Source organism: Leuciscus leuciscus (genome assembly GCF_965113295.1).
Source record: "Leuciscus leuciscus genome assembly, contig: HAP1_SCAFFOLD_786, whole genome shotgun sequence".
In the NCBI taxonomy this organism is placed as follows: domain Eukaryota; kingdom Metazoa; phylum Chordata; class Actinopteri; order Cypriniformes; family Leuciscidae; genus Leuciscus; species Leuciscus leuciscus.
The window spans coordinates 10,334-21,394 of NW_028117954.1; the positions used below are offsets into that span (position 1 = coordinate 10,334).

An 11,061-nucleotide genomic window follows, 5' to 3' on the forward strand; every position below is an offset into this window, starting at 1 on the left:
CCATTCATTTCACGTCAGAGGCCCACACAGAAGAAAATTAATCGTTGAATAAAGTCGTTATTTTGGGGTATTTTTTTATTATTATTCTCTAGAAAGAATTTTGTTTTCCTTAGTCTATCTGCCATTTATAAAATATGCAGAATTAAATGTTCATATGATATATTTGCTTTTAATACATGAAATACATGTGAAAATTAAAATCAGATCTGACTAGATGTAACATAACATTTAAGACATTTTGAAGTTGTATGTGTTTAGAAGGGAAAATGCAAGCACACCAGTCTTGTATCCTGTAGTTTTTAAGCTTAACTAGACAATTGTGAGAGTATAACATTTATAATTGTATATGTTACATATATGGATTCCTGACTAGACAGTTCCCAGGGAGTGAGCTGGGATTATGGGTGATCCTGGGAAGTAATCTGACTACTACTGAACATTGGCATGAGAATAGAGCTGGTTAGTTAATCCATTTCCTGTTATTCTTAAAAGGCTTAAAGGAAGTGGTGGAGAAACATCTGGAGGTTGTTTGGAGCTCCTTCCAGGGCAGTAAGAGGGTTAGGAGCCTGGGACGGCTGCTATCGGGGGGGAGAACACCACCTGTCTGGAGCTGTTGACAACGGAGGATGTGCTCTGACATAATACTCAACTTCCTCACTACTAAATGCCATATTTACAGGCAAGGAAAGAGGAAGACAACATGCAAACATTGCATCTTTATTTAAACAAGACCCTGTTGATGAGAGTCACTGTGGATGTGTTTGTGTTCCGTGTGTAACCGGTGGCATAATAATGTAATAATGATTACCAAAAAAGAAATTGTTGCCTCATCCCACATTTTTACAGTAAGGCACTTACAATCTATGTACATGGCCATAATGAACACTGAAATATTCACAGTTTCAAAAGTGCAGACATTACGATTAAACGTTAAATGTGTTTTGAGACTATAGAGAATCACACTCTTAAAAATAAAGGTGCTTTAACATCCAAGGAATCATCCCACTCCGGACAAATGGACAATTTTCTTTGAAAACACATCTTTTTCTCTCCGTTTTGGCCTTCCGTCCACATGTAGATGGCATTTTTGTCAACAAAGACGGAGCTTTTTGAAAACGGCAATATTGGGGTATTCGAAAACGATGATGCATGTTTAGTCATGTGACACATATTGTACCAATAGATATCTATGGTTATACTGGCATATTTACTTTAATTAAAGATAAATGTTCCTTTTTAGATTCTTCATTTTGCAGTCCTGAAAAGATGACAGAAAATGTACTTGCAATTGCTATCCTACAGCAAAATTGCATTTTAGTCAATACGGTTTTGAATGTAACCTGGACACAACAGTTAGCGGTGGGATATCTTGCTAATAAAACAATCATGCCAGAAGATAGTGTGAGAAGTTTATTATGTCTGCTCTCTCGGTATCATCTCGTGAGCTTTTATTATGTTTTATGCATGTGCATTAAAGCATTTTCAGTTTCAGTGTGGATGAGCAACTTTTGGAAAACACTTGAAAATGCTAGAGTGGACGGGAGCAAAAGTTTTTGAAACAAAAACACTGTTTTTAAATATTACCGGATTAATGTAGACGTAGCCTTATGAGAGTGTAGAACAAGACTAATTACATGGCCACAAAAAAAAGTTAAAGCACAACTAGAAGTTCCTCTGCTTAGAAAAGTAGCCACATCTCAAAAGGAGATTTAGACCACGTTGCAGCTCAAACAAATAAACTTCACATTTTTCATTTTGAACCCACTGGAATGCTGGTCCCTATTAACTTCCATTGTACATATAGCCTTGATTTTTGCTTTAAAAGATGCCATTTTTATGGGAATTGATCAAATGCTGTAAATAGAGCTTAACTTGTACTTGCAACATTCCTATAAGAGCCTGAGAGAACAACAAGCACTGTATTTAGTTGCATTTACCATCATTGCTCTTCATACACAAACACAGACCACATGTTTAAATTAAATTTTTTAGTAAAATTTTTCTCACAATGTCCTTTCTTGTGTCATGTGACTCCCTAACCTCAGCCCCCATTCTCTGGCATCACACAATCCCACACACAATCGGGGGGAGGGGCGGCCGTACCCTTTGTCCTTCTGTTTACTGTACATATGAATGGACACAGGCAGGGACAGGAACCCCTGAACTCATGAATGTGAATGGAGTCAGGACACCAGCCTGATGAGCAGGTCTGGCTATTAGAAGTGTGTATGTGCGTCTGTGTAGTAAGGAAATGAGCACTCTTTGGTCAGCTTTCTACAGTGATTACATTACATTACTTTGCGGCCATAAACATTGAATTTCATGATCATGTTTTTTTTGTGTACGATTTTTTTATCACTACATAGCACCTACACTACCATTCAAATTTATCAGGTCAGTAAGATGTTTTACATTTTTGGGAAATAAGTCTCTTATGCTCACCAAAGCTGCATTTATATTTATATATATATATGTTTAGCCATTAGCCATGTGCAGCCATAACTCCAGTCTTCAGTGTCACATGATCCCTCAGAAACTATTTCAAAACAATTTCATAGTTTTGATGACTTTACTATTATTCTATGTGAAAAATGGACATGGTGCTAGAAATGCTGACAGTCGTAGGTTTGAATCCCAGGGAATGCATGAGAGGATATAATGTAGACTTTCAAATGCATAAAGGTGTGTCCAAACTTTTTGACTTGAGGTGTACGGGAATGTAATGTTATTTGAGGAAATGCAATCAGTTTTATTCACAAGATCTTGCATCCTTAAGATATTGAATCCATGATATGTTTGGCTAAATTATTAGGTTTAAAACGTGACATGAAGGCTTTGGCAGGTTTAGCATGCGTATGCGTGTTGGTTTTCAGAGAGGTAACCTAAAGCGTTCTCATTGTCAACACATTCAATACAAACCTTATTTCAGACCCCTATTCTTGGAAATGCATCTACGTATGAAAGGGTTTTCAGAACTGTATGAAAATGTCTTCTTGTTAAGCTTTGCTGCAAAACAACAATGACCAAGTTTCATGCTCTGTGCATGCACCAAATTACAGGCCGAGTGAATGGAGTGAGACTTGTAGCATTGCTAGAGGGGGACATCTGTTGAACAGGGGGACAGCTCAGTGAATTGTGACACAGATGACAGTGGGCAGCCGTGTGTTTGGACTGAGGATTACCTCATCACTAAAAGAAAGCAGAGACCCTTGCATCCCCCCATCCTCTCTGCTTTTCTCCCTCCCTCCATCCTGGCTTTAATTATCACCCGTCTGTTGGATGGCCACTGTTCCTTTGTGGTTTCTCTCTATCTCTCATCCCCCATTAAAAACCCTGTTTCACTTGTCTGTCACGTTAACATTGCATTAGAGATGTGACATTGACAAAGAGCAGTTAGAAGCACACTTTTAAACTAAACACAACACAGTAGTATCAGCAAATAGTGATACCAAATACAGTGGTACAGTTTACAGGAAACAGTTTTGTGTTACATGTTGTTTTGGTTTATATAGGCTATAATATCATACTAATGCTATTACCATATACTTATATTACTAATACTAATAATATACTAATACTATATAATACTCTGGCAGTTGTGTAAGCATTGTGCATCTTTAAATATCCAACTCTTGTATGGTATCAGTTTATTTAAACATGAGTATCAAAGTCACCTCTTAGGAATCATTCTTCATGTTGAAACCACCGAGTCATCCATGTGGATAAATCTTTCAAAGGCTGTCCAGGTCAGAGGAGGCTGGAGTCCCAGTGGGTGTTGACTGTGCATGGAAGACTTGAGCCATAATGAGATCCCTAATAACAGCAGTAACCCTTCAGAGTAATATGCCTCCTGTGGATAACCAAAATTCACAACTACTCCAGCCGTCTGTCTATTTCTTCATCTTTTGTCCCGCATGTCTAACTTCCTTTAGGTTTGTTTTTCATGCCATACACCTGTCTTTATTCTGGCTTCTCTCTCTCTACCAAGCATATTCCTGATGTGTATTGATCCTTTCTGTTTCTCCTTCCCTTCTTTCCCATCATCTGAGTTCATTTTATGCTATAGAAGAGTGTGAAATCCTCAGGTTATACTCATTATAGAGTGGTCATATGTTGGGTTTTTATTGATATTCATCCATGTTTACTACATTAAGCCTCCTTTTGATGATTGTTTTATATGTCAGAAGTAAGCTGAATTTGAGGTTCATTTCTCTCCAGTTTTGATGTCAAAACGCTCACAAGTATGCAGAGCGACACTGCGGTAATACACAAAAATCTAGGTGTGTCAATCAGGTTTTGCTTAGACCGTTTAACTTGTATCCGATAAAAGAACAATGTTTAAGGCGTTAACATGACCTTTACATTAATTCTTAAGTAATTAAACATAATTGGTGTAAGGTCATGCATGTAAACATATTCTAAAACAACAAGATTTCAAAGCTGTTTATCCATGCTTTTGTGTTGAATAGGACTGCTTCATAAGATCTTATGTGATTAAATGGCCATGTTAAAGGTGAACAGCACAATGAAAAAGGCATGCAGGGATAGTAGCTGTTCTATGTTCTTTGTGTTATCATGGCATGATTTATTCAAACTTCCCCAGATAGAAAACTTGCAAACATAATATTTTTAAATATTTTTAAAATAGAACTAATATGCTTCATTTTAGAACACGCCAACACAGAAGTAAGCAGAGAATTAGGGTTTGTCACATACAATGGCCCCAAAAATATTTGGACAAGCTAAATACTTTTTGGGCCAATGATTATAACATCTCTGAATAATTTGACAGTTTAACTTGTGTAAAATGTTTTAACAAATCTGCCGTCGCATCATCCAAGTGGATGCTGCACATTGGTGGTGGTTGAGGAGATTCCCCCTTCTATGTAAAGCGCTTTGAGTGCCGAGAAAAGCGCTATATAAATGTAATGAATTATTATTATTATTAAATCAATTTAAAACAAGGGGTAAATGCAGTCATTTCAATGCAATTAATTTAGTCAACTAAAAGCAAAGGAAGGTCAAGGCTTTGAGGCCAAGCTGGGAAAGAAAGGTTTGGGAGTGTGTGGTCATGACCTCTATGTTGAACCTGTTGACTAGGCATCAGGGAGTGCGAGATGATCCAGCTAGACAGCTGGTGAAGGTGAATGCAAACACAGGGTCAGGCTTGCTGGCCTTGACCCAGCGCCAAAGAAAAACAGAGTGACCTATGCTCTCTATAATCTCGTGATTTGCTTGATGTTCTCAGACACAGATGCAACTCTGTCTGACACAATCACGATTATTACACATGATTTTGGGGTTTTATGATGCTATGCACTTAGAAGAAATTATTTAATTTTTTTTCAAGAACTATCATTAATGTTCAATATTTTGTGCCATAAGTGTTGCATTTTAAGGCAAGTTAATAGTTGAACTTGATTCAAGTTGGATAAAGAGGAATTTCAATGCAGTGCTCGCTTTACAGGCACTGTAAATTATGCTTCTTATATAAATCCCCTTCCCAGAGCCAGAAACAGTCTTAAAATACATGGTCAATTGTGTTGAAGGGGTGTGTGTGTGTGCATTGTCATGGTGATAAGACCAAGCAGTGTAGTAAATTGTAAGTAAAAGTTGATGACATTCTAGAGTCTGTTAAGAGAGTTAAGCTCCTTTCAACCCAGACTAGCAAAGATAAAACGCATCCAGGGGCCCGAGGACCATCTGGTTTTCACCTGTGTTGAGTCTATTCAGAAACCAAAAACCCCATTCCAACCTCTGTGACACTACAGGAATTTTAATAGAGATTCTAAGACAGAGTAAAAGAATGAGATTTAGAGATTTTGTCTACTCTTTGATGTCTGACATCTATTCTTCTCTTGGTTTTAATGCTCATCTTTCATAGATTGTTGCTTTAACAATTTTTTCACCTCCTTAACAGACTTGCAGCCTCAAAGCTCTCACCTTTTTCTAGAAGATCCACTATGGATCTGATCTTGCATGGATAAAAAGCTTGCACAGATACAAGCACACTCTGAGGTGGGACAATGGACTCTTGAATGCTTATCTGGTATGACCACTTAATACTGACAGTTATGTTCCTATGTTTTACTTGCGCTATAATTTTAACATAGACAATATGGATAAGAAAGTAAAGGGAAACTCCATTCAAAAATAATATGCATAGCTGAAATTAACGTGGAAAAAGCAACAGATTTTTATTGAATTACATAAAGTACAGTTTTGTACCAAAAGCAGTTTTCACATTTGATTACACGATATTCAAAGACCTTATTTACAGTGTATACATATACATATCAATAGAGGATGTTAGTGTTGTCGAGAAGCCCAGTTTTTTTCAGCAAAATATATGACTGAATCACTCAAGTCTTGTGATAGTTGTGATAGTGTTTTGGGTTTAAGTTAGCTGGACCTCAGTGATCAGTTGTGGAAATTACAACATATGACATTATTGGATTTCAACCCTCCAAATACTCTTACGAGTTACAGGTTGTTTGGATTACAGGTGCAAATAAATCATGACCAGTTTTAAGATTGGTAAAAAGGGCTCCAAGTGAGTCCCAAATATCAGGTGAAGCTAAAGGTTTACTTGACAAAATCCACCTGAAACCTTAGTGAAGCTACACCAAAGTCATAACCTTGAGTGACGCTGGCTGAAAGCGGCGGATCTTCTTCTTCAGTGCTCTGGAAGCTTTGATGCGGCAGGCCGCTGGTTCTGAGCGATGCTGTTGCTGAAGAGAAAACCCTGCTGCCGTGGTCCCCATCGCTGCCTGAGCCCACACTAAACCCCCTTCATCTTCCTCTTCTTCCTCCAACAGGTCCTCCTCATCCAGCGAGAGACTGCTGTCTGAGTCTGAGGCCGTCTGAGAGCCTTGGCTGGACTCGCTGTCCCCAAAACGGTTTGTGGTGTAGTTGCTCATCTCTCCATCACTGCTTGCTGCAATAGTAGAGTGAAAGAGCGACGCACACTCGGCAGAATACTCAGAGAACTCTGACTCACAACGAGGAGGATAGCGGCTGGAGATTGGCGCTGCGGGATATCTAGATTCTAAGTAACTGAAGTAAGAGGAGGTGGAGAGCGAGTGAGGAAGGGCCTGTGGAGGACAGCCCCAATGACCTGAGCGAGGTCTGGCACTAACACTCCTTACCATGGACACCTTTCGAGAGTTCAAGACTTCTTTGGATCTCTGGGTGTGGAGAGTTGGGGGCAACAGGATCTCAGAAGCGGAAGGCCATTTCCGAGAACTCTGTTTCTTTTTGGCTTGATCCAGAGGAAGGTGCACAGGTTCAGGGGCTTTACGGGACTTTGTGGACTTGGAGGTTTGACTCTGTTGTAGGTGAGGGTTGTTTTGGGTGTGGTGTGAGTTGAAAGGTCCATTACAACTGCAATCTGAGCAAGAATGTATCTGGGACTCTTCCAGATGTGTCACTTTCCCTTTGCATGTGCTGGACTGCTTTAAGTCAGCTCGGGTTTTGGTACAGAACTCTCGAGACAAGTGTTTTTGCTGCTGTTTCTTTGAAGATTTTTCTGAGCTCTTCTTTTTCAGTTTTACAGATTTAGTTTTCTTGTCTGCCTGACGCACTTTCACCCTCTGAGACCCTGCAGGAACAAACTGTGCATGGACAAACTCTGATGGAGGTGTAGCACCCTTATCATCAAAAGAAGCTCTACCGTCCTCTCTTCTGAAGGTAAAACTTGATCTCCTCTCTACTAGCTTTGGGACCATAGATGACTCCTTGGGAAAATGTCCATTCCCCTTTTCTGAATGTCCATTGTCAGACTCGGGACCATTCTTGCCTATAGCATTCCTTATGGGTAAGTAATTATTTTGGAGATCCATGGAAGGTGCTGAGTGTGTGCCATGGCACGACGTCTGGACCACAATTGCTTTGAAATTGGGCTCAAAACCAGGTGCGTTCCTCTGTTGCTGATTTAGTGCTGAAGATGTTTTTCCAGTCTCCGGTGCATTTTCTAAGGGCATTGTTGTTTGTTGAAGGGATCCCAGTAGTTGAGGAACGTTGGGCTGTCCATAGGTCATTTCCTGGGATCTGGGTCTTTGCTCCTGTGTACTGCTAACAGTATCATTTCTTCTTATGCCGTTTAACAGGTTTATCTTACTGGAGCTTCGCTGTAGTATCTTGTTAATGTATCCAACAGACCTGGAGTTTGTGAACCCTTCGATTGGGTTTTGGGTTTCCTCTTCAAGACTCACTTCAGGCGTTCCATCAAGTGCTAATGCACTTCCCTGATCACCGGTGCAACTGAAGATGGGGCTTTGTAAGGCCACAGCATGCAGTGGACTGGGGTAACAGTACACTTCTGTCCCATTGCTAGACACCAGGTTACTCTGGTATTTGGGGTCTACTGAGGGGTTTTGGAGGCTAGCACAGGGTTTAGAGCTCTTCACATCAGTGGATTTGAAGGAGCCAAAACCAGGTGCGATCATTCGGTCGAGGTCCCCTGAAAGAAGAACCCAAGAACATTTTGATCAAGATACTTCACATTTCAGAAGTTAAGCTGGTTATGACTATAGTGACTACAATAAGAAACAACATATTCTGATAGTACATGCCATAGTACTTTGCACAAACTTTACCCTAAGAACACATTTTCATGCTCACCTGTGGAAACAGGTCTTTGCCTTGCTGCTCGAGCGGTTGCTGTTCGTATACAACTGCTACCGAGCTTCACTCCTGAACGTGGTGCATCAGACTGGCCAGTGCTCTCATCAGCAGAACAACGTCGAGACACACCAGTCTGTCTAGAACCATTACGGCCATGTGGCACATATGAGTTGGAGAGAAGTGGAAGCAGACTGGTTTGAGATGAGGAGGAGAGACTCTCGCTGTAAACAGAGGTGCAAGAGTTGGACAGTGAGCCTGAACCACCATCACTGAGCTCGTAGAACCCTGGAAGTAGAAATTAGCACTATTAGATGCAATGCAGAGTACCAAAAAATGCTTGATGTTGTCATTTACGTCTGAAATGAAATGTTGGAAGCTGGTGTAAATTTGAAGTCTTTAAAGGGGAAGCTTGTTATGTCTGTTTGGTGTCATAAATGGAAGAGAAATTACACTCTTCACCTTCAAATGAAAAAGGAAGTATGTGATATGTGAATGGGTATGTTTAGTCACCTGAACTGGGTCTGCTGTCACTCTCTAGGTGTTCAGTGGATGCTTTACACACATCCAGTTTCAGCTCATTGATCTGTTGGTCGAGCTGCTGGAGATGAGTCTTCAATCCCACATCCTGTCTGCGTAGACGTGTCTGCAGGTACAACACACATTCACATATATCAGTCTCAACATGTTAGCATGCAACACAACTGCTGCAACTGTATCCTGACTGCAACTGCAAATACATCACATATCATTCAATATTACATACAAGATATCTGATACATCATGCAATTTTAGCACATTTATGAACCACATGAGCAGAGTTGTATATAAATTCAACAGTTTTTCATGTAACAAATACTAAGCTAAAAGTTCGAGAACAGTGTAAGTGTAATAAACTGTAAGTCATGCACAAAAGAACTAACTAAAGTGTTCTTTGTTAAGCTACTATTCATACTCATTCCAAACTAACCACAGAAGAACATTGAACACAAGATGCTTCCAGACATTTAATGGCTGATATGACTCCTGCTGTTATACGATGTAGACAAGAGGAGAAAAAAAACAGAAGGAGGAAGCAAATAAAAAAGGAGAGCGGTTGACTATTAACTAGGCAAGGATAAAGGGTAGCCTGGGGGAAGTGCTGTAAGATTACTAAACTCTCTCCTGCAGAGGAGCACAAACTATTGTGTAAACCAAATGTTTGGGTCCAAGAGGAAATGGCATGCCAAATACAGATCATCTATAAATGGTTGACTGTAAACCATCTTTGCAAAGTAAAGGGTCACACCTTTGCCAAACTCTGACAACGCATACTTTAATCTATCGTCTTTGTACTTGCCAGTTAGTGAAAGAGAACAATGAGGAACACTAATCCAATTTTATCTGAGGGTATAACCGTAAACTATAGTTGTGTGGATAATGTAACCGGTTGCAACACACCACTTAAATTCAGAAAATCCTTAGTGATAATACCCTAAATGTTATAACTAATGGTTTTCTTAACTTAAGAGGGTTTGTTGCATCTGGGAACTGACATTTGGATAAATATGAAGTCAGATCCGCCAGATGTTTTCTCAGGGTTCCTAGAGATTTGACTAATGAATCTTTTCTTTTTAGGGTGTTCACAATAAGCAATTTATAGGCTGATGAAATAATTCAGAGCAGAGCATGACTAGAACATTTTAATTCACTATAAATATTTCCATGACTTTTTAAAAATATATATTTTCCTGGAAATCAAAATTAACTGCTATTTTGTTTAAGTTTTCTGTTAATTTTAGGGAGTGGATTTACAAACAGAATATCAGAATCTGCACACATACTTCTACATTGGCGGAGCACTTATTGCAGATGGTATCAACTGTGCAATTTCTCTGTGCTTTGGAAATAAATAATCATTTCGTAATTAATTGAAATGGTGTAAGAGCACTAATGCCAGTCTCTTACATGTCTATAGACCAGAGTCACTTGGACTATCGAGTATTAGAAGGGTTCAACAAAAGTCCAAAAGGTTCAAACATGCATCGGCTGTGGGGTCAAATCTGTGTCGCCGACCGAGCCACAGTTCCTCTGTTGCCATTCTCATTAAATTGGGTTAATCATCAGAAACGGACCGGCCCCCCTCAGAGCCCTTGATTTATGACCCCTCACTATGACCCCCAGCTGAGCTTGTGATTCAGCACTGGATTCAGTCATCAAGCCTACTGCCAAACCATGCACAAAATACACCAATGAATCCCCCCTACAGTAAGAGCACACAGGAAAGTAGCTTTATGCAAAGATTCTCATTTGCTGATAGATAATACACAAAATACTGTAAAAGAACTGACTAAATCACAGAAAACATCTGGTATATCTATCTACATATTCATCCAAAATGATCACCTCAAATATGTTCACACATTTGTAATAAAATGTATGTCTGAAGGGTTTTCAACG

At 39.6% G+C, this 11,061-nt stretch overlaps 1 protein-coding gene across 1 annotated transcript; it reads right to left on the minus strand.

The window, feature by feature from the left end:
• Positions 1–6,322: 6,322 nt before the first annotated feature.
• Positions 6,323–9,301, minus strand: LOC309491973 (dapper homolog 2-like; the record flags this gene model as incomplete). Its single annotated transcript, XM_082191003.1, has 3 exons — positions 6,323–8,461; positions 8,623–8,910; positions 9,136–9,301. Coding segments are annotated over 3 exons (2,295 nt in total), but the record flags the coding sequence as incomplete, so codon positions are not given.
• Positions 9,302–11,061: the final 1,760 nt, after the last annotated feature.